This window comes from Poecilia mexicana, unplaced genomic scaffold (genome assembly GCF_051168715.1).
Source record: "Poecilia mexicana isolate PSO_F unplaced genomic scaffold, ASM5116871v1 scaffold_23, whole genome shotgun sequence".
Classification (NCBI taxonomy): Eukaryota; Metazoa; Chordata; class Actinopteri; order Cyprinodontiformes; family Poeciliidae; genus Poecilia; species Poecilia mexicana.
Window position 1 is genome coordinate 20259045 of NW_028263392.1, and position 23196 is coordinate 20282240.

At 50.1% G+C, this 23196-nt stretch overlaps 1 protein-coding gene across 4 annotated transcripts; it reads left to right on the forward strand.

Moving 5' to 3' along the window:
* Nucleotides 1-451: 451 nt before the first annotated feature.
* gripap1 (GRIP1 associated protein 1) lies at nucleotides 452-22251 on the forward strand. 4 transcript variants are annotated; one of them, XM_088003504.1, is made up of 30 exons: nucleotides 452-715; nucleotides 4471-4537; nucleotides 4626-4687; nucleotides 4759-4785; nucleotides 4859-4966; nucleotides 5033-5189; nucleotides 5265-5431; nucleotides 5508-5547; nucleotides 8239-8283; nucleotides 8480-8562; nucleotides 9296-9343; nucleotides 9418-9449; nucleotides 9607-9654; nucleotides 9967-10066; nucleotides 10160-10237; nucleotides 13842-13934; nucleotides 14061-14195; nucleotides 14274-14369; nucleotides 14588-14698; nucleotides 14795-14896; nucleotides 14966-15079; nucleotides 15163-15240; nucleotides 15727-15822; nucleotides 16289-16345; nucleotides 16412-16511; nucleotides 16781-16911; nucleotides 17500-17616; nucleotides 17714-17807; nucleotides 17919-18091; nucleotides 20646-22251. In XM_088003504.1, exons 1-30 carry the CDS (start codon nucleotides 668-670, stop codon nucleotides 20727-20729), a joined length of 2691 nt encoding a protein of 896 aa, XP_087859630.1. In that variant the 5' UTR covers nucleotides 452-667; the 3' UTR covers nucleotides 20730-22251. The 4 variants fall into 4 exon arrangements, with proteins under 4 accessions (XP_087859630.1, XP_087859632.1, XP_087859633.1 ...); XM_088003506.1 differs by lacking the exon at nucleotides 8239-8283 and having other exon boundaries at nucleotides 453-715; nucleotides 8486-8562; XM_088003507.1 differs by lacking the exon at nucleotides 13842-13934 and having other exon boundaries at nucleotides 454-715.
* Nucleotides 22252-23196: the final 945 nt, after the last annotated feature.

A 23196-nucleotide genomic window follows, 5' to 3' on the forward strand; every position in this document is an offset into this window, starting at 1 on the left:
ATAGAAAGTAAACATGTTAGTTGTAGCAAACTGAATTTCTCATTGCTAGTGGGCGGGGCTAACACTGCTCAATGGTGATTGGTCGGCAGTTAGAGGATTTTATAGGTTTTATGGTGAACAGGAAATGTTCGTCATAAATCATTTGATATCATTAGTACAATTTCTCATATAAAGACTGATATTTCAGTAATTAGTTACGACAGTAGTCACTGTGCCGTCTGTAAGCGGGTAGTCATGGTAACGCCGGCGGAGTGATCTATGTTGTCGGGTCCTGCTCCTCATGTGATGTGTTGGTTCTGAGCTAGCATTAAAAAGTAAGAGAGTTCTGGTAAAAGCTGAACACGTGTGTGGACATTCAGTTACTTTACACAATTGATCTTGATAATTACATATTTAATCACGTGATTGGGTGTTTGGCACAGTTATATAAATAGATACGATGTTTTTATTCAAGCTATCGATGAATGGTTGCAAAAAGCGGCCAAAGTCTAAAGAAACCCCTTCAGGAGACGAGTCGATCCGGCTTTAGCGGACTACGGAAGCCTGGCAGTTGGAATGAGCTCAAAAACGTGGGCTCTGAGCTGCGTCGCAGTGTCAGAGTGAGATCTCTGTCCTCTCTCCCCATCTTCGCCGCTGCTAGCCTGCTAGCTAGCAGCTCTCCGGGAACATGGCGGCGTCGCAGGCTCTGTCCGAGGAGGAGTTCCACCGGATGCAGGTGAGAAGGAGCGGCTGGAGGCTCCTCGTTGGTCAGCAGGGTGACTGTCGGGTAGCAGGCACACCTGAAGGGAGCGGCGGTCAGGCGGAGAGTCGCTGCCGGAGGACGTTAGCACTCCGTGCTAACCTTTAGCCGCTCATCTGGAGCGGGTAACGGAGCTAGCTGGTCGGGTCTGTGGGGCTGAAGATGCGGGGTTGGAGGGTTAAATGCTTTTATCTGGGCTGTGATGGCCGGAGGTCTCAGACTTAGCCGGGACACTTCTCTGATTTATGAACTCTATTAGTTCTCAGCTAGCTAGCCTCTGTGCTGCTAACCGTTATGTCTCTGTCAGCTGATAGTCACCGGGTCTGAGGGATGCAGCTGGCCGCGTTCAGGTCCAGCTGCCTCGGCCACAGGTGGAGCCAAGGGCCGCTGGTGTCAGCATGAACTGGACTGAGGAGATGATGATGTTTAAAGACAAACAGTCATCAGAGTATTTAGTTCCAGGAAAAAGTGAGTCATTAGTCAGGTGATGGTGGATGACCCGACCAGGACATCCGGGTTCAGACGCAATTAGGAGCAAGGTTCACTTTCTTCATCAGCCCTCACTTGTTGAACGTTTGAGGAAAAGAAAAGTCAGTGGAAGGTAGACAGACAGAAGAGCTGAAGGTGATGCGTTCAGGTACCTGCGATCAGCGGGTCAGTCCAGGTTAGAGGTGTGAGGAAAGCCGGATCTAGAGACAGAGGAGGATTTTAGGGAGAAATGGAGACAAGTGATCCAACATGGAGGTCCCTGAATGGAGCAGAAGAAGATGGAATATTTAATGTGCTCAGATGGGTGATTGTAGGTTTCTTAGCAAACATTTTAGTTTCTGGATGAAAATAAATGCAGTTTGAAAGAACTGCAGAAGCTCTCCAGAGGTCCTGGTGAACAAGGTTCTCAGGTCTGAATCTCTGGGATAGTTAAAGTCTTTAACATCTAAACATTTAGTGCAGCACATCATTTAATATTTCAGCAAAATCTACAACATGCAGATATAGGAATCTAACCTGGCACAGATGTTCCCAGGGACTTGGTGTTAAGAAAAGGCCAAACCTTTTGTCACTGGAAGATTAAAGATGTCTGCTATAGTTTTCAAGGAAAATTTATTTCTGCATTACATCTCCAATATTAGTCACAGATGAATAATTTTTGTGTCAAATCGTACATAATTGGGTTCATAAAAGTTAAATTTACTGATAATCTTTTAGAAAATTCAAGATGGCAGTCTTGGAAAATTAACTTTAGGACTAAAATTGCCAATTAAATGAATGAGTTGCTGTCAGTCACAGCCTACAGAATTTGAATTAAATTCTATAGGCTGTTTTCTTTCTTGAAAAAGTAAATATATATATATATATATATATATATATATATATATATATATATATATATCTTTCTGGAACAAGAAGGAAATGGGTGAGAGGTGAAAACATGGATCTGTTGGAATGCTACTACTCAAGTAACCCTAGTCAGAGGGGTTACATGCAAAGAGTTCGACATTCCCAGTTGACACTAACTGCCAACAATTAGCTCTGTGTTCCAACATCCGCAAACAGCAACTGCTATCACGACTCCAACACAAATGCTAGGGGAGTTAACTTTACAAGAAAGCCTATGACTTTCTTTGATCATTGAATGCTTAGAGATGTACAACATCAACAGGACTCTAAGAGCCTTCATTGCAAACTCGATGGGGCTGTGGAAAACCACCCTTGAAGCCAACTGCAAACCACTTGGACAAGTGTCAAGAGGATGAGAGAGACCACCCGAGGAGGGTGAGAAGAGAATTTATATATATATGTCAGTGACGTGCGGTCATCATGGAAAAATAATATTAGAATATTAGACAATTAATTTAATTTCCCATAATTATCGCGGTAGAAGCCATTAGTTTAAATACTAAATGAAACATTTTTACCGTGTTTGATGTTTATTGTGAATGACGTAGCTATACAAAGAACGAGGTAATCAGTCCAAGTTTGTCGTTTATTGAACGTTCATAAACTACAGAGGCTGTGATTCGCCACAGCAAAGGTAAACAAAGGTAAAATAACTGAACAGGTGATCAACTCTAAACCACTCCACCTTTTTACTCTCTTTGTCATTTAAGCCCACCCGTTGCCGTGGCAACCGCTCGCTCCTCAAGCCGAGCGAGCACAGGTTACATTTAAAACATAACATTCAGTCCGTTACGATATCAGGTTTTCAGGCTCTATATTTATTTTGTGATCATTAATAATCCTCCCTGAACTCAGCCGTGGTTGAGTTCATTTAAACTCCTTTTGCTCGTTATTTTAATAATGGAACCGAAACGCACAGAATTGCGCAACACCTTGTTGAAACAATAATTACTGAGATTATTATTGTTGTTGGGTCATTAAACACGTTTTGTTGATGTTGTTCTTTAATAAAGTCATGAACGTTTTAAGCCAATCAGAGGAGGACCTGCTGGTCTCAGCAGCATCAGTTTGTCACCTGATGCTGAGATCGACTCAAAACCTTCTGCGATCGACGTGTCGCCCCGCTGCTCTAGCAAAGCACGAACAGTTCAGAAACTATATGAAATGGGAAAAAAGTTATTTATTAACTGATTAAGTCGTGTTTTAGATTGATCTTGAAAAACTAATCAGTCACGGCTGCACAGTGAACCAGTTGATTCTTTACAGCCGCTCCTCTCTTGCAGGTACTGCGAACCCCCGCTAAATCTTTTAGGGGCACGCAGTACCCCACCGTACCCCCTCACTTTCACTTCTGTATATACATAGTTTTCTTTTTCAGGTGGACATTTAGAAAAATGTCCACCATAATGGAGAATATGCATTTACAATAAAATCATGATTTCCAGTGGTGGACACTCTAACAAAACGGTTGGGTTCATTAAACACTAAGAATCTTAGTGCTGAACTCCTGAAGCAGATAAAAATTAGAGCAATCTAATGCTAAACTTAAAACACAAACATAAAAAAATAGCAGAATCCAGTGCCAAACTGTTTAACCAGAAAAAATGAATTGCTAAACACATAAATCTTTATTGGAAACTAACACTAAACACAAAAATAGCAGAAGCTAATGCTAAATATGAAAAACTAGCAGACGCTACTCTGCTAGTTTGACTGTCTCGGTCTCAGACGTCGTGAAACATTCTGATTGGTCATCTGGGACAGTGATCAGTCAAGATATTGACCCCAGATATATGTGGGTCATGTGACTCAGGGCTCACCTGTGCAGGTAGACCAGTTTCTGCTCTGTAGGTTAACATTTACTGATCAGAGCAAACAAACCGTCGGATCAGTTGCTGGTTCAATCACTGATTCAGGACGTTGATCCTTTGGAGAGCCTTCAGTGCAGCTCCACCTGCTGCTGCAGCTCCACCTGCTGCTGCAGCTCCACCTGCTGCTGCAGCTCCACCTGCTGCTGCAGCTCCACCTACAATGAGAATCTACTGAAACATTTCTAGACAAACTGATTTCATCTTTGGTTCCAGGAAGAGCAGAGTCAGAGTTTATCGCCATGGTAACAGACTCCTCTACTGATGATGTGTCAGTGTGTTGCCAGGTTAACTAACTCAGGGTCGGTTGAACCTGACACCGGCTGATGAACAGTGATGCTGCGGGCCGCCATGTTTCACTGGGTTCATGTTAAGACTCCAGTTATTCCATAGCTTCAGACTGACCAGCAGGGGGAGCTGGCTCCTGTTATTTAACCCCTCTGTGTGTTTGTGTGTGTTTTTCAGGCTCAGCTGCTGGAGCTGCGGACTCAGAACTACCAGCTGTCTGATGACCTAAGGAAGAACTCTGCAGGTAAAACACCAAGGCTGCCTCACCAGCCCACAGGATCACTCCTCCTCCACCATCCCTGGTACTGTGTTAACTTCTGGTTCTGTTTCAGAGCTCAATGCCGTCCGCCTGAAGCTCAGCGTTCTGGAGAGAGACCTAGTCAAAGCTCAAAAGGTGATTGGCTGGCTGGTTGGTTGCTGGTTGGTCTCTTTCTGCCTCTACTGATTGTTTATTTTTTTCTTCAGGCTTTAAACAAGAGCAAAAAGGCTCAGGTGAGTTCCCCTCCTGGTTGCTATGGTTACCAGGCGGCGTGACCCCATCCTGACCCCAGGTGTGTTGCTGCAGGAGGTGGATGCTCTGCTGAGTGAGAACGAGATGCTGCAGGGGAAGCTGCACAGCCAGGAGGACGACTTCCGGCTGCAGAACAGCACGCTGATGGCCGAGCTGTCCAAGGTAGGGCGACCTCTGGGCGACCTCTGGGCGACCTGAGATGACCCCAGCCTGACCCGTGTCCCTCAGCTCTGCACGCAGATCGAGCAGCTGGAGACGGAGAACCGGCGCCTGCAGGAAGGGGGTGGAGCCTCTGGGCCCCCTGCTGACTCCGCCTGTGGCCCCGCGGATGGAGAGCTGCTGCGGCTGCAGGCCGAGAACGCCGCGCTGCACAAGAAGCTGAGGGGTGAGTCTGATGGGAGGGTTCTGGAGGTCCGGTCCGTTTCTGACAGATGTTTTAGTCGCTCCTCTTCTCATGCAGCTCTCCAGGAGCGTTTCGATGGGGAGCTGCAGAGGCCGCCTGTTGCCCACGGCGACCAGAGCGTTGCCACGGAGACGGATGGGCCAGCTGGCACCAACAGAGTCTCTGATGTTGCAGGGGGTGGGGCGGGGGCGGGGCCAGAGGGAACCAATCAGAGGGAGGAACTGGTGAGTACCTGCAGCAAAGCTGGACCACAGAGTTCTGTTCAGTCCGACCCGGTTCTGACCCGGTTGTGTTCCTCAGACTCAGAGCGGCCTGCAGCAGTCAGAGCAGCAGCGTCATGGTGAGTCCCTCTGCGTTGCTACATTAGTTAATTTTTTATGAACAGCTCAAATCAATATTTAATAATATCTCATCAATATTCATGTCTAATAGTATCGTGATAATCAATATTTCCTGTATCGTTTGTTGTTAAACTCGTCCGTCTCAATTTCAATATTTTCATTTATTTTTCCATGTAAGCCGATTCCATGTATATCCACCAGAACCGGGCTTAGTTCTGGTCCTGAGCAAAGCCCAGTTCTGGTTGGTTGGTTCTGGCTGACCCAAAACCACGCTGAGCGGTTCTGATGGTCCCAACTCGCTGCTCATGATGTTGAGGCTCCAGACGTTTCCATGGAAACAGATGACTCAATAAACAGAACCAGCTGATCCATTCATCAGTCAGCAACTGATGAATGGACTCCAGAACCGCTCCAGGTCCAGTCTGAGCAGCTGGTCGGGTCGGCGTGTTTTTGTATTAAAACTTTTAAGTAGACAGGAAATGTAAAATATTACTGGGTAATTAATTATATGTTATGGAAAACATCTCCAGTGAAACGATATTTAAACTCGCAACTATAGAGTCTTAAAAACAACAAATCAAAAAATCCAATTAAAATGAACATAAATTATTTTCACTTCTGTTTAATCCAAACTAAACCAGCGGCTCATCGGGCCCCCAGGGCTTCAGGGGCCATAAATGCTGATATTTTAACTAGAGGTGTGCCGATCGATCGGCGATCATTGGCTCTTGTTGCCGATACCGATCATCTCATTTCCAGCCTGCCTGTGCAGCTGGTCTCCTCTTTCCTTCACTCTGCGCAAACGCAGCAACAAATCCTAAGCGATGTGGAACTATAACCACTGAGTGAAAGGGGAAGTTTGCGTGTTGAGGCGGAAAATTGAAGCAGGTCAAAATGCATCAACACAACGAAGCTAATAGACATAAAAACAATGAGATACTTGACGGAGTTTGGCTACATCGAGGCTCACTGCAGTAAAAAAGACATACGGAGGATCAGATAGCAGGTAAAGCAGCGCACAGCTACAAACACTCACCTGGATTAGCATGACGGTCAGAAAGCTAAACAAATAACCTGGAAAATGATTTAAGTCTTCGAGCTGCGATGTCAGACTCTGGTTCTGCTCTCCTGTTGAACCGCTGCTACGCTACAGGTAGTAATATTTGACAGACGGAGCTTCGCTTCTGCTCCACCTGGTGGTGACTCTCATACCGAACCTGCTTAAAGCTGCAGCATCTTAACCTAAAAATACATTTTACATAGTATTAAAACATGAGACAGATAATCTGAGAAAATAATCGATCTCCTCCCTGATCTGCATAATTACTCCTCTCAGTCAGAATCAGCCAATCAGAGCTAGCAGTAACCAGCTAGCCGCCATGCTATCAGGAAGTTTTCATTCAGTAACTCTGGATTGTTTATTGTAATGGATCCTGTTTTTGCCTTTGAATGTAAAGTTTTATACTTGAACTTCTTGGCAATGTTGAGAGGTTTTATTTTGGCTCTTTGCATTATTTAGCCTCTTCAGAGCCTCCATATGTTTTCAGTCTGTTAAAGGTAGTATTATTGATACCAGTACAATTTGCACAATGCCTGTTCAGTTTTTTCTTGGAAAAAGTTATTAAAAACAAGTTTTTTGTCTAAATTAAGGTGAATTCATGGTTCCTTTTTCCACATAATGTAACCGGTAGTGTTTATGATTAAAAAAAAATAATAATTATGTGATCGGTATCGGTGATCGGCAGGATAAAACCTGATCGGCACATCCCTAATTTTAACACAGACACATAAATGCAACATTTATTTATTGAGATTATCAATGGTGTTAAATTTGATTTAATACTTTCAGCATAAATTAATATACTTTAAATTGTTTAACATTTAAATGTAAGATTTTAAGGAGCTGGCAAGTTTATTTTATAAAAGTTCAAAGAACAATATTCATAGATTGTTTTGTTACTATAGCAACAATCTGATGCTGTGAGTTAAATCTTTGAGTTTGAGCTGTTTGTTCACAAATACAAATTAGTAAACTGGATTATAACTGATTGTTTTTATGTTGGCCAGTTAAACTCCTCCTCCTCTCTCAGATTAAATCCAACACAGAAGCTGCTAGAGCTGCTGATGGGGCCCCTCAGTCAGATTCTGCCCAGGCCTCATCCAGCCTTGGACCGGCCCTGCAGGACGAGTTAAATCCGCTGCTCTGAGCAACAAACAGGAGATTTAATTTAATGCTGCTAATGTGGCTTTAGCAGCTCCAACATTTCTGTCTAAGTTTTAATAAGAATCACAGAAACTGTTGTGGTTGCTGGAATTTATGGGACGAGTTTCTCGCGCATCAACTTTGACTAAGTGGACAAAGTATCTGATATGGTTTGATGGATCATGTAACTGGAAAAATAATACTAAAAATAAAAATAATATAAAACCAGGGTGAAGCGTGACTGAGGAGAGCGAGAAAGCTCCTCACCTGAACCTGCATGATGAGGTTGTCGTTCGTTAGCCGCTAACGCTGCGGCCAACCGGGACACAAACTGTATAGGGAAGACAGCGCCACACGCTGGGCAGCGTGTTGGGATGGAAACGCTGCACACAAAGATAAATCATTCTCATCGCTCCTCAGAAAGCGACTGTGGTTCACACAGAGCTACACGGCAGGGTGAGACTGGTTGATGTAAATATCCACACAGGTCAGCCGGAGTCCAGTTTGGTGAAAGGAGGCGATCTGTGCTCAGGTAAACTTCAGAGATCAGCAGAGACACAATGCAGCTTTAAAGTTTTTATTTTATTTTTTTATTATTTTCCTAAAAAACAAAAACAAGCAACAGTTAGCCTGGCCATGAGCCTTGTAAAGTGTAGCAGCCTGCCAGGCTTATGATCCAACGGCGCCCCCTCCTGGCAGCTGGTTGGTTCTAACTCTGTTTGTTCCAGAGCTGCAGCTGCAGATGGAGATGGAGGTGAACACCGAGAGAGAGGAGAAGAGGCTGCTGAGGGAGCAGCTGCTGGTGCTGGAGGTACACACACACCGACACACACACAGACAGACACACACACAGACACACACACACAGACACACACAGACACACACACACACAGACACTCACACACACACACACAGACACACACAGACACACACACACAGACACACACACACAGACACACACACACAGACACACACACAGACACTCACACACACACACACAGACACACACAGACACACACACACAGACACACACACACAGACACACACACACAGACACACACAGACACACACACACAGACACTCACACACAGACACACACACACAGACACACACAGACACACACACAGACACACAGACACTCACACACAGACACACACACAGACACTCACACACACACACACAGACACAGACACACACACAGACACACACACACAGACACACACACAGACACTCACACACACACACACAGACACACACAGACACTCACACACAGACACTCACACGCAGACACACAGACACTCACACACAGACACTCACACACAGACACTCACACACAGACACTCACACACAGACACTCACACACAGACACACACACGCAGACACACACACGCAGACACACACACACAGACACACACACACACACACAGACACACACACAGACACACACACAGACACACACACACAGACACACGCACACACACAGACACACACACACAGACACACACCGAGAGCTGCAGCAGAGTAACCCCCCCCCTCCCCCCCAGGCTTCCCGGTTGGCCGACGTCTCCAGGCTGCAGGATGACATCATCAAGGTGAGTCCTGGCTGCAGTGAGTCACCTGGAGGTCAGGAGGTCATGAAATGTAATGACTGCTGTTTCTGTTTCAGCTGACGGACAAAATCAAGAAGAAGCAGGAGAGGTGAGGAGCCGGGGGGGCAATGGGGGGAACAGGGTTAGAGTACCTTACTTTTTTCCTCCAGCAGGGGGCAGCCAAGCTCCAGAAGCCTGGAAATGAACTGAACTGAGCTTCTCTTCCTGATTGCTGAAGTTGCTGTAACTGTTGCGTTGCCTTGCAGCTTCCAGCGCCTGCAGACGGAGAAGGAGGCTCTGTATAACGACAGCAGGTCAGAACTGGAGTGGTGCCTGATGGGAGAATAAGCTCTGGATCGGTGACATCACTTTCTGTTGACTTTCTCTGATGACATCATCATGAATTATTGTGAAAGCATTAATTACTTTGATCATTTATTTAATATTAATGAGCATTCATTGTTTCATATTCTCTGCTTTAGAAGGAAGCGTCCAATCAGAACTCAGTATTATCTGAAAACAGGTCTCAGTCGGATAAACTGGGCCCAGTTTACAGAAACGGGCCCGGTCCGACCCGGAAAAATGGAATAAACGGAACCGGTCCGACCTGCTGTGTCTGTGTTCAGGACGAAGATCGACGAGATCAACCAGAGGAGGGAAGAAGAAGTGAAGGCGGCCAACCTGCGGCTGCAGAAGCTGCAGTCAGACCTGACAGCAGCCAATCAGGTGAGAGCTCAGTCTGTGACATCATCAGTGACTTTATCATCCCATCCGTTAGCAACAAGCGGTTAGCAACAAACTGCCTCCATGTTTGTTCAGATGGCAGTGGAGCTGAAGGAGCAGCTGGAGAGCAAAGAGACGCAGCACCAGGCAGCTCTGCAGGCCCTGAAGGACCAGGTAACTACTGCCCCGGGGTGTAACTACTGCCCCGGGGTGTAACTACTGCCCCGGGATGTAACTACTGCCCCGGGGTGTAACTACTGCCCCGGGATGTAACTACTGCCCCGGGGTGTAACTACTACCCCGGGGTGTGGGGGATGTAACTACTGCCCCGGGGTGTGACTACTGCCCCGGGGTGTGACTACTGCCCCAGGGTGTAGGGGATGTAACTACTGCCCCGGGGTGTGGGGGATGTAACTACTGCCCCGGGGTGTGGGGGATGTAACTACTGCCCCGGGGTGTGGGGGATGTAACTACTGCCCCGGGGTGTGGGGGATGTAACTACTGCCCCGGGATGTAACTACTGCCCCAGGGTGTGGGGGATGTAACTACTGCCCCGGGGTGTGACTACTGCCCCGGGGTGTGACTACTGCCCCGGGGTGTGGGGGATGTAACTACTGCCCCGGGATGTAACTACTGCCCCGGGATGTAACTACTGCCCCGGGGGTGTAACTACTGCCCCAGGGTGTGGGGGATGTAACTACTGCCCCGGGATGTAACTACTGCCCCAGGGTGTGGGGGATGTAACTACTGCCCCGGGGGTGTGGGGGATGTAACTACTGCCCCGGGGTGTAACTACTGCCCCGGGATGTAACTACTGCCCCGGGATGTAACTACTGCCCCGGGGGTGTGGGGGATGTAACTACTGCCCCGGGATGTAACTACTGCCCCGGGATGTAACTACTGCCCCGGGATGTAACTACTGCCCCGGGGGTGTGGGGGGTGTAACTACTGCCCCAGGGTGTGGGGGGTGTAACTACTGCCCCGGGGTGTGGGGGATGTAATTACTGCCCTGGGGTGTGACTGCTGCCCCGGGGTGTGGGGGATGTAATTACTGCCCCGGGGTGTGACTACTGCCCCGGGGTGTAACTACTGCCCCGGGATGTAACTACTGCCCCGGGGGTGTGGGGGGTGTAACTACTGCCCCAGGGTGTGGGGGGTGTAACTACTGCCCCAGGGTGTGGGGGGTGTAACTACTGCCCCAGGGTGTGGGGGATGTAACTACTGCCCCGGGGTGTGACTACTGCCCCGGGGTGTGACTACTGCCCCGGGGTGTGACTACTGCCCCGGGATGTAACTACTGCCCCGGGGTGTGGGGGATGTAACTACTGCCCCGGGGTGTGACTACTGCCCCGGGGTGTGACTACTGCCCGAGGGTGTAGGGGATGTAACTACTGCCCCGGGGTGTGGGGGATGTAACTACTGCCCCGGGGTGTGGGGGATGTAACTACTGCCCCGGGGTGTGACTACTGCCCCGGGGTGTGGGGGATGTAACTACTGCCCCGGGGTGTGACTACTGCCCCGGGGTGTGGGGGATGTACTACTGCCCCGGGATGTAACTACTGCCCCAGGGTGTGGGGGATGTAACTACTGCCCCGGGGTGTGACTACTGCCCCGGGGTGTGGGGGATGTAACTACTGCCCCGGGATGTAACTACTGCCCCGGGATGTAACTACTGCCCCAGGGTGTGGGGGATGTAACTACTGCCCCGGGGTGTAACTACTGCCCCGGGGTGTAACTACTGCCCCGGGATGTAACTACTGCCCCGGGGTGTAACTATTGCCCCGGGATGTAACTACTGCCCCGGGATGTAACTACTGCCCCGGGGGTGTAACTACTGCCCCAGGGTGTGGGGGATGTAACTACTGCCCCGGGGTGTAACTACTGCCCCGGGATGTAACTACTGCCCCAGGGTGTGGGGGATGTAACTACTGCCCCGGGATGTAACTACTGCCCCGGGATGTAACTACTGCCCCAGGGTGTGGGGGATGTAACTACTGCCCCGGGGTGTGACTACTGCCCCGGGGTGTGGGGGATGTAACTACTGCCCCGGGATGTAACTACTGCCCCGGGATGTAACTACTGCCCCAGGGTGTGGGGGATGTAACTACTGCCCCGGGGTGTAACTACTGCCCCGGGATGTAACTACTGCCCCGGGGTGTAACTATTGCCCCGGGATGTAACTACTGCCCCGGGATGTAACTACTGCCCCGGGGGTGTAACTACTGCCCCAGGGTGTGGGGGATGTAACTACTGCCCCGGGGTGTAACTACTGCCCCGGGATGTAACTACTGCCCCAGGGTGTGGGGGATGTAACTACTGCCCCGGGATGTAACTACTGCCCCGGGATGTAACTACTGCCCCAGGGTGTGGGGGATGTAACTACTGCCCCGGGGTGTGACTACTGCCCCGGGGTGTGGGGGATGTAACTACTGCCCCGGGATGTAACTACTGCCCCGGGATGTAACTACTGCCCCAGGGTGTGGGGGATGTAACTACTGCCCCGGGGTGTAACTACTGCCCCGGGATGTAACTACTGCCCCGGGGTGTAACTATTGCCCCGGGATGTAACTACTGCCCCGGGATGTAACTACTGCCCCGGGATGTAACTACTGCCCCAGGGTGTGGGGGATGTAACTACTGCCCCGGGGTGTGGGGGATGTAACTACTGCCCCGGGATGTAACTACTGCCCCGGGATGTAACTACTGCCCCAGGGTGTGGGGGATGTAACTACTGCCCCGGGGTGTAACTACTGCCCCGGGATGTAACTACTGCCCCGGGGTGTAACTATTGCCCCGGGATGTAACTACTGCCCCGGGATGTAACTACTGCCCCGGGGGTGTAACTACTGCCCCAGGGTGTGGGGGATGTAACTACTGCCCCGGGGTGTAACTACTGCCCCGGGATGTAACTACTGCCCCAGGGTGTGGGGGATGTAACTACTGCCCCGGGATGTAACTACTGCCCCGGGATGTAACTACTGCCCCAGGGTGTGGGGGATGTAACTACTGCCCCGGGGTGTAACTATTGCCCCGGGGTGTAACTATTGCCCCGGGATGTAACTACTGCCCCGGGATGTAACTACTGCCCCGGGATGTAACTACTGCCCCGGGGGTGTGGGGGGTGTAACTACTGCCCCAGGGTGTGGGGGGTGTAACTACTGCCCCGGGGTGTAACTATTGCCCCGGGATGTAACTACTGCCCCGGGATGTAACTACTGCCCCGGGATGTAACTACTGCCCCGGGGTGTGGGGGGTGTAACTACTGCCCCAGGGTGTGGGGGGTGTAACTACTGCCCCGGGGTGTAACTACTGCCCCGGGGTGTAACTATTGCCCCGGGATGTAACTACTGCCCCGGGATGTAACTACTGCCCCGGGATGTAACTACTGCCCCGGGGTGTGGGGGGTGTAACTACTGCCCCAGGGTGTGGGGGGTGTAACTACTGCCCCGGGGTGTGGGGGATGTAATTACTGCCCTGGGGTGTGACTACTGCCCCGGGGTGTGACTACTGCCCCGGGGTGTGACTACTGCCCCGGGGTGTGACTACTGCCCCGGGGTGTAACTACTGCCCCGGGGTGTAACTACTGCCCCCCAGAGTCCAGGGAACTGCCTCGCTGCCTCTAGTGAATAATTTCTCTCTGCTTTCGTGGAGGAACTGAATCGGGTTCTGGTTCTGCTGCAGGTCCGTTCTGCTCTGCCCTGCTTTCTCTCTGCATTCACTCTTCTTCTCCTTTCCTTGGCTTCCCTCTCTCTGCCGCCCCCTGCCTGCGGTACTGCAGGCGGCCAATCGGAGCGCGCTCAGTCAGGAGCAGGTGGACGTCGTCCTGCAGGAGAACGATGCTCTGAGGACGAACCTGGCCGCTCTGGAGCAGGTAACAGAGCGCCACCCACAGGAAAGCTGCCGTCACTGCAGAACGCCCAGAACCCTCCGTCCTCCATCCAGCGGCCCAGTTCCTGCAGAGCCTTCAGGGTACTGACCGCCGCTGACCTGTTTCCAGATCCAGACCTCCAAGACGCAGGAGCTGAACCTGCTGAGGGAGCAGCAGGAGGCGCTGGCGGCGGAGCTGCACCAGAGGAGGGCGGAGCAGGAGGGTCTGCTGGCCCAGAGGGACGACCTCAGCTCCCAGCTGCAGGTAGCGCCTGGCAAGTTCTGACCCGCCGCCGCTGACCGGATCCTCGCGGCTGACCGACCCGCCTCTGTTCCCCCGCAGGAGTCCAGCTTCGCCAACAGGAAGCTGCTGGAGCAGCTGACAGAGGAGACGCAGGAGAAGGAGCAGCTGCTGGGAGAGCTGGAGGAGACCAGGAAGGTAGGAACACACACCTGACAACTCCTGATGCACCCAGCATTGATCCAGCATTGATCCAGCATTGATCCAGCATTGATCCAGCATTGATCCAGCATTGATCCAGCATTGATCCAGCATTGATCCAGCATTGATCCAGTATTGATCCAGCATTGATCCAGCATTGATCCAGTATTGATCCAGTATTGATCCAGCATTGATCCCCCCTCTCCCCCCTCCAGACGGCGGAGAAGCGGAAGGCCATGCTGGACGACATGGCGTCTCAGCTGAACCAGGTGAAGTCTGACCACAAGGAGGCGCTGTCTGACCTCAGGCTGCAGCATGAGAAGGAGGTGAGAGCAGAGCTGCAGGTTTCTGGCAGACCGGTGAGGTCCAAACATTACTTTGACTGGGCCTCCTGAAGCTGATTGGTGCGTCTCGCCCCTCAGGTCCTCGGCGTGAGAGCTCGCTATGAGAAGGAGCTGCGGGTTCTCCACGAGGAGAAGAACCGCTCCGAGGAGGAGATCCGGCAGCAGCTCAAGGAGGAGAAGGTTCTAGTTGTGGTTCTGGAGCAGCGGACCCATCCGGGCCGGAAGTTTGACATCCGGTTTGTGTTTCAGGGTCGGACCAGAGAGCTGCAGAGCCTGCAGCAGCAGCTGGAGGATCTGCAGCAGCAGCTCCAGGCCATGGAGGGAACCAGGGGCTGGTTCGAGAGGAGGCTGAAGGAGGCCGAGGTGGGTCCGGCGCTGGCCCGGAACCGGTACCGGCGGGCTCGGCCAGCAGAACCATGACCTGATTACTGTCTGTGTGTGAGCAGGAGAACCTGGAGACGAACGGCGAGCGGCACCGGCAGGACGTCCAGACGCTGCAGGAGGAACACGGCCAGCAGCTGCAGGTAGCCGGGGGTCAGGGGTCAACAGTAACTAACAGAAGAAGGTCAGAGGTCAGTGACTGATGATCTTATTTGAATAAATCGGACCGCTACTGTCGACCAGCTGGGGGCACGGCAGTGCTCCCGCCCTAATGGTGGCCCTTGACTAGACCTTTTCTGAGCCGATCCCAGATCAGCTGAACAGGAATAACTCTGCGTAGGCGTGCTGATTGGACGCGCTTCTAGTTAGAGTTGCCATCTCCATAGCAACAGAGATGTTAAACCTTTCCAATAGCCAATCAGAGCAGGAGCTTCCCTCCATCTGTCAGATCCTGCTGCTGTTGCGGCCAGCAGGGGGCGATCCTGGCGGGAAACGGCCGGGACACAGAGAGACACTTCCCAGACACCTGATGAGTCGGAACGGCCTTCAGGAAGACGCCGTCCCCACAGGCAGGACGCCGGGAATGAAATCCTGACGGTTCATTTATGTCACATGTTTGTTTCCTGCAGGAGAAACAGGCTGAGATGGAGGGATGGAAGCAGCGGCTGGTGGAGGTGGAGAAAGAGAGAGATGAAGACAGAGAGACGATCGGGAAGCTCAGACAGGTGAGATCATCATCAAACAGCAGCAGAAAGCTGACCAGCGGCACGTTTCTCTCCATTTCAGAGCTGCCAGAGGCTAATGGCTAACGGCCAGAGGCTAATGGCTAACGGCCAGAGGCTAATGGCTAACGGCCAGTGGCTAATGGCTAACGGCTAGCGGTCAGCGGCTAGCTGCAAGTGGCTAATTCACAGTCATTCTGCTGATAAACATTGATTAAACTTCTCTGTGCCGAGCGGCTCTCTGATGGCAGGAAAACTTACATTCTATCCCAGGGCTGGGCAGTCCTGGTCCTAGGACCAGGTTCCGGTCCCGGTCCAGGTCCCGGTCCAGGTCCTGGTCCTAGGACCAGGTTCCGGTCCCGGTCCAGGTCCTGGTCCTAGGACCAGGTTCCGGTCCCGGTCCCGGTCCAGGTTCAGGTCCCGGTCCTGGTCCCGGTCCCGGTCCATTCAGGCGGTGATCTTGTTCCAGGAGCTGAAGGACACGGTGGACGGCCAGCGGATCCTGGAGAAGAAGGGCAGCTCTGCGGTGAGTTCCAGCCGGCCCACAGCAGGTGAGAGTCGTGCGGCGCCGACTAACGCTGCGTCTCTGCAGCTGAAGGACCTGAAGCGGCAGCTGCAGCTGGAGAGGAGGCGGGCCGACAAGCTGCAGGAGCGGCTGCAGGACATCCTGACCAACAGCAGGACCAGGACAGGTAAACGGGCAGTGATGTCATCACCTGCTGGGCTCACCGGCCTCCAGAACCAGAACCAGAACCAGGTGCAGCTCACCTACTGCAGCCTCGTCTGACGCGTCCATAAACTGTTCACACCCCTCAGTCTCAGCGTCGCTCTGATGAATTCAGTTCTTCACCACGTCGTCATGACGACCTGGACGAGTCAGAGCCCCGGACACCTCCGATGACCTTCAGATGACCTTAATATAACTAATCGTGGCGGTTCTGTTCAACTGTTTGTCCTTCAGGTCTGGAGGAGCTGGTCCTGTCTGAGATCAGCAGTCCCAGCCGGACTCAGCAGACCGGGGACTCGTCCTCCGTGTCCTCGTTCTCCTACAGAGACGTGATGAAGGACTCGCAGCCGGCCAATCAGAACAGGGTGGGTCAACTCTTCAGCTGCAGATCCTTTTACGAAAACTTTTTCAGCCGCAGAGAGTATCCATGTTGAGAGCCGTATCATCTGAGCTTCTTCAGAGACTTCTGGTCCAAACTGATGGGCTCCTGTAGCAGACGGTACTCCAGCGGCTCTGAGAAAGCCTCTGACTGCAGGTCCAGAGTAGCGTGCTACCTGCTCCTGTGATTGGCTCCCTGTCTGCTGGAAGTTCATCCCAAGGTCTGGCCTGGGATTCGGGGTCACGGCTACCCCCAGAGGTGGTTGCTATGGTTACACCTCATTACAACAGTCCTCAGGTAAGAGGAAGACCCAAGAACCAGAGACAAGGAAAGAAGGTTTTAGCTGCTCCCTCCATTTTGCACCACCGTACTGTGGAGATTAAAATGGATACTAATAAACAAACCAACTTTATGGATCCATGTTGGCCGGAGAGAAACCTCAACGCATCAGCAGCTTCCAGGTTTTTTTTCCAGGTGTTTCCCATGTATCTGGTGTCTCCATCAGGAGTTGGTGTAGGGCAGGTGAGTGTTGGTAGGTGTAGGTGACCTCTGACCCCAACGTGTCTCCGTCCAGTCCGGCGCCGGCAGCCCGCAGTCGCAGCGACCCGCCGACCTTTCTGATGACGAGGTCGGGGAACTGTTCCAGCGGTTGGCTGAGGTCCAGCAGGAGAAATGGATGCTGGAGGAGAAGGTGAGCCGTTACCATAGTTACAGTGGTAACTGGATCCGATGAGCCTTTGCCATGGTAACCATGTTCCCCGGCGCTGACGCCGCTCTACCTGGTGCAGGTGAAGCACCTGGAGGTGAGCTGCTCGTCGATGGCCGAGGACATCTGCAGGAAGAGCGCCATCATCGAGACCTACGTGATGGACAGTCGCAGAGGTGAGACCGCCAGGACCAGAACCGGGCCGGGTCTGCTTCCCAGCTACAACCTCCTTCACTGTTACCACCCAGAATCTTCTGGTCTCATCCTGACCTCTGACCTCTCCACAGACGTGTCGGGCAGCGCACTGGCAGCTCACGGAGGCTCCCAGGGAGACAGAGGAGGTCTGGGCTCAGTGCTCCGAGACCTGGTGAAACCCGGAGACGAGAACCTGAGGGAGATGAACAAGAAGCTGCAGAACATGTTGGAGGAGCAGCTGACCAAGAACATGCACCTGCAGAAGGTAGCCACGCTAAGCATACTAAACAAGCTAAGCATGCTAAACAAGGGTAGCAGGCTAAACAAGCATTAGCAGGCTAAACACAATATACAGTTTTCAAGGCATACATTTCAGATTTTTGTCATAATCAGTAACTGTTGCCTATTATTTGTTGCTATGAGATTTTATATCCACCTTATTCCGAGCTCCCATGAGGCTTTGCGTGATTTATGGGCGCGATTTCCACCGCTAACCGGAAGAGCCATTTGTTTACATGTTAGCAACTCGCTAACCGGCGTTCGTCAGAGATTTTAGGCTATGTAATATGTGGGAACACGAGCTATCATAGCTTAAATGCTGCAATAATGTTTTACCGCTACCTACAGCTAATGCGGGGAGGGATGGCGACTTGAAGAAATGGCTGCAAGTAACCCGCACTAGCAAAGTTAGCTACTTCACTGACTCCGTTGCTGCGGATGCAGATGCGGGTTTTCTTCCCTTGACTTTCTATCCACACAATGAAATGATCACACATAAAGCATTTTGGGTTCTCTCTCCAAGTTTAGATATTTTAGTCAAATTCTTTTTATTCCCTTATCTGTCGGTAGGCGATGAAAACTACAGCTTATCACAGAAACTCTGCCTTTTTGTTTCGGGAGCACATTCAAAACATATTTGCTGCTGCAGCCACAAATTAAACTTTATCTGATTATTAGAGTAAAGCCACGAACAGCACAACAGTTCCCCGAGCTCCACAAGGGCATCTTACAGTGGCAGGTTGCTCTCTGTAACAGGTTAATGTGTGATTCGGTTCGGTTCTGGTCCAGTGGGGAGATTCTCCATATTACGGTCTGAGGCGCAGCAGCGCTCATCTCTCCGCTGATTTGCAACGACACTCAGAACGGAGAACCTCGAGGTTCTGGTTCTGATGGACTAAATGAACCCAGATATTTTATTTTGCCTTATAGAAATGTATTGCTGGCCCAATTTACACACTTGTGAAAAATTGAAATGAAAAATAAAATTCACCTCACACCAAGCTAATGTTATGTAGTTCTGCTGTTTTATTCTGTCAGTGCTAAACTGCAGCTCAGATCTCTGACCAGCTTCTCCGCTTTTCTCTTCTTTATTCCTGTCAGCTCTTCAGAGGAACGAGCTGCTAGCAGCGCTGCTAACTCACGGTCATTCCGTTACAAAACTTAACGCTGTGTTCCTGTCGCTCCCCTGATTAAACTCACTAGTAGGTCCTCTGCACTGAGCAGCTCTTTGACAGCAGACGGCGTGTCCGGAAACAAAACCCCTACAAATTACAGTGAAATACGGCTACTTCCGGTGGGCGCCGGAAGTAAGACCCATAGTCGTTTCCCCAGCAAGCCTCCCAAGAATAAGGTGGATAAATCCTCCTCAGCGTCTTCCCGCCGTTCGCTCTGAACCAGCAGATCACACTAGGTTTGAAATATTCTGCTACTGGCGTGGAATCATCTAGTCCAGATTTGAAGAGTCGATTTGTTCGTTTTTAAAGCAGAACAGATGATTATTATTATTATTCACCAAATTTAACTTGATTGTACATAATTACAAAAAGGTGACGTGAAAAATAATTAAGTGCAAAGAATGATTTCTTTTGGAGAGAGGAAGTCTTTTATTTTGAAGAATGCTCAACAGGATCTAGTTTCGTCTTTTGCTACTAACTTGCCTTCTGTTGATTTCGGTTGCTTAGTTACGAATAGCCGTTCGCCGTTATTCAGCTATTGTTTTGTCCAATAAAAATCTGAGCAGAAAATGTTCAGCGAATCCATCTGAGCCTCTAATCTCCCTTTAGCCATTTCCTGAATCAGAAGCTACAATCGGAAGCCAACTTCCGCTCCGATCCAGACGCTCAGTTAGAAACGCCGCCACAGCTGGAGGACCGGACTGACGTTTCCTTCTCTGCAGTCCTGTTGTGTTTGGGATCCTGCAGGCTATTAATGGTTCCAACCACAGAGCAAAGCAGCATCCGTATCTCTCCATGTTTCAGACCAAACATGAAGGCAAACCTGACCAATTCCTGTTAGCCACTGTACTAGCCTAGCATAATACCGCCACTTCCTGGACATAAAATTGTCACATTATAATGTGATGGTGCTCGAAAAAGGGTTTCCTGCGTGATAGCAATGCTTCCGGACTGCAGCTCTGCCTCCAGGACCTTTTAACTTTTTTTATCAGCGTTGCTCTGAGCAGCAGCTCCTATAATGAGCTCAAATTTCTCATTTCTGCTGGTTAGTCTGAAGGAGCTGCATGGGGGAGGAGCTGCACCTCGAAGGCGGAGCCAGGGCCACCCAGGCGTTTTAGCATATGTTAGCATTGTGTGCGTATCGCTTTTCAAACATGCATAAAAAAAATCTAAGCCACACTCCAGGTTGTTTCTGAGGGAAAAACATTAAAGCATGAAAAAGTCGATACCGCTCCTTTAAAATATCGATTTTCTGATTTTAAAAAAATGGTTTATTTTAATAAAAAGGTTGAAGGAAAAATCTGCAGAAAGTGTTGAGTGGAATGACCTGAAGGTTCTGACCCAAACCTCCGTGTCTCCCTGCAGGACCTGGAGCTGCTGTCCCAGGAATTAGTCCGGCTCAGTAAAGAGGGCGGTCTGGGTGTTAGCGGCGCTGCCGGTTCTGGATGAGACTATAATCTGGATCCATCCTGCTTGCTTCCTTCCTCCTCACTCGCTGCATTCACAACCTGCTGGGGTCTGTCTACTTTCTGGAGCCAGAGTGGGCTCTGGGCTAGGACTAAGTGCTGGTTCATGTCCATCTGGACCAGAAGGTCTCAGGGACGGAGGACGAGGAGCTCTGAAGACACTTGGTCTCATTTCATTTGTCTTTGTTGAATGTACTGTAATTAGATTGCACCGCTCACCTCTCTGGGCCCTGGCTATGACCTGGAGAACTCTGTTTATCTTGCAGCATGCTGAGCCCTGACCTGACCAATTCCTGTCTGGGATCTGACTATGACCTGGACTCTGTCTGAAACAGTCACCATGACAACTGAGCACAGACTGACGGCCAATCAGTGAGCTTGCTTTCCGGTTGCTGTGGTTACCGTTTTGGTTTCGCTCACCTGGAAACACAATACTGAACTTTACTACAAAATGTTCTGAAGACGGAACCAAAGATTCTATCGGATCCGCCCGTCACTACAGACCAACTGGGCCGCTTTCTGCCACCAGGTGGCACCAGAACCTTCAGCCAACAGGAGGTCTGACTGGTTCTGGTTCTGAGCGGTTCTGTCTGCTACAATAAACAGAACCACACAGTCCAGATGTTCCTGACCGGGTCACAAAGTATTTGAGTTAAGGTCGGTTCTGGACGTATTCCAGAATGAGACCAGATTCTGCAGAAGAAAAACAGAACCATCCGATTGGTTCTGACCCGACCCAGTAGACAGTGAACCTATTGTGGTCCAGGCGGGTTCTGGGTTCTGTTAAACCGGAACCAATTCTGTCCTGAATAGATCAATTCCTATGTTTGGACCTTCAGAACCAGCCTGATGAGCCTGTTGGTGGAAAACAAAAGGTTCTGTTGACTTTCACACAGAACCAGCTGATGTTCTGACCCAGAGTAGAACGGACCAGCAGATCGGAGTTCTGCTGTCTGCCAGGTTCTGTAGTGCCTCTGGTCCAGAACCGGACCGGCCTCAATTAATCACTAACACTCCAAGGGTTAGACTACTTCCTGGATTCCCTCCAGGACAGAACCAAAGTTCTGCAGCTGGTTCTGGTTTCAGCTCTCTTCTGGACACTGTCTACTTCCTGGATTACCTGAAAACATTTCCTCTACTGTTTTATGTGCGGAGTCCGGATCAGTCTACTTCCTGCAGAATATAAATTTCCATTATAAGTTCGAACTTATGACTTACTGACCAATGGGCTCTGACTACTTCCTGGACTCTGCTTTAGTCTGACATCTCGGCCCGTTCTGGGCGGAACCGGCTCTGTTTTCTGTGCAGCTTCAGGAAGTTTGAATTTTATCATCTGAATCATCTAATCTGAACAGGTTTTGTGTGCCGTTTGGATCAGAACCGTGTTTGTACCGTCTGGTCCTGTAAATAATCGCTGTGATTTAAAGAATAAACTATTTATGTCTGATCATCATGACGCTAATTAATGTATTCATGAAGAGAAATAAAATCCTGTCTGGAACCAGCGCCGGTTTCAGGAGTCATTTCTTGACCACAGGTCGCCTTAACGGAATATTTTCCGTATTTTACTGGTTGTTTCTTTAAACGATGGGAAAATTCAAAGCCCATCGGTCATTTGACAGGTTATAATTCACACCCCAGGCATTAGACTTAACCCAAAGAGTTCATCACAGAGGCACCGAAAACCAATCAGTGAAATAATCCTTTCTGAAAATCACCTCCTGGACTCTGAACTAACTGCGTCTCTCTGACCGGAGCTGACGGCCTGTTGAGAGTTACGGACCGACCGGAGGCTTTGGAGCGTCTGGTTAGGAGGAGCGTTCAAAACCTTTGGTAGAAACGGAGTGTGGAGGCCAAGTTAATGTAGAAAGTGTCCAGTTACTGTTAAAACTTATTTAATTAGAAATTGAATAAGTGTATTTGTTGAATTTTTAGGTAGAATTATTATATTGCATGTGACTAATTTCATAATGTTTTACCGTGAATAAGTGTTACTATTATGTTTTATAGCTTAATTGGCCACCTGGCAATTTTATGCAAATGAGGTGGGCCGTGTGAAAACGAGGCAGATAGCGATAGAAAGGAAGGAGCGACAGAGCCACACGGTTTTTCAACCGTGGTTCGTTTGTGGAGGTTAGCTTAGAACTTTATTGCTCTTGTAAAAGAAATACTCAAAGAACTGTGGAATAAATTTTTTGTTTATACCTTTACATCGGAGCGCTGCGGAAATTTTTATTTATTTTCTTCTTCAAACACACGAGTACATCAGAACTTAAACCTTGTGGCAACACACGGAGCCTTTAATTGCAGACCAGAGAAAACTGAAGAGATGCAACGTTGAGTTAATCCATTTATAGTCTAAAGGAGCCGCCAGTTTATCCTGAGGAAAAAGGCGCAGAATTTCATTAGACCGTAACATGCGCAACCGATGCGGACGCGAAGAATTAAAC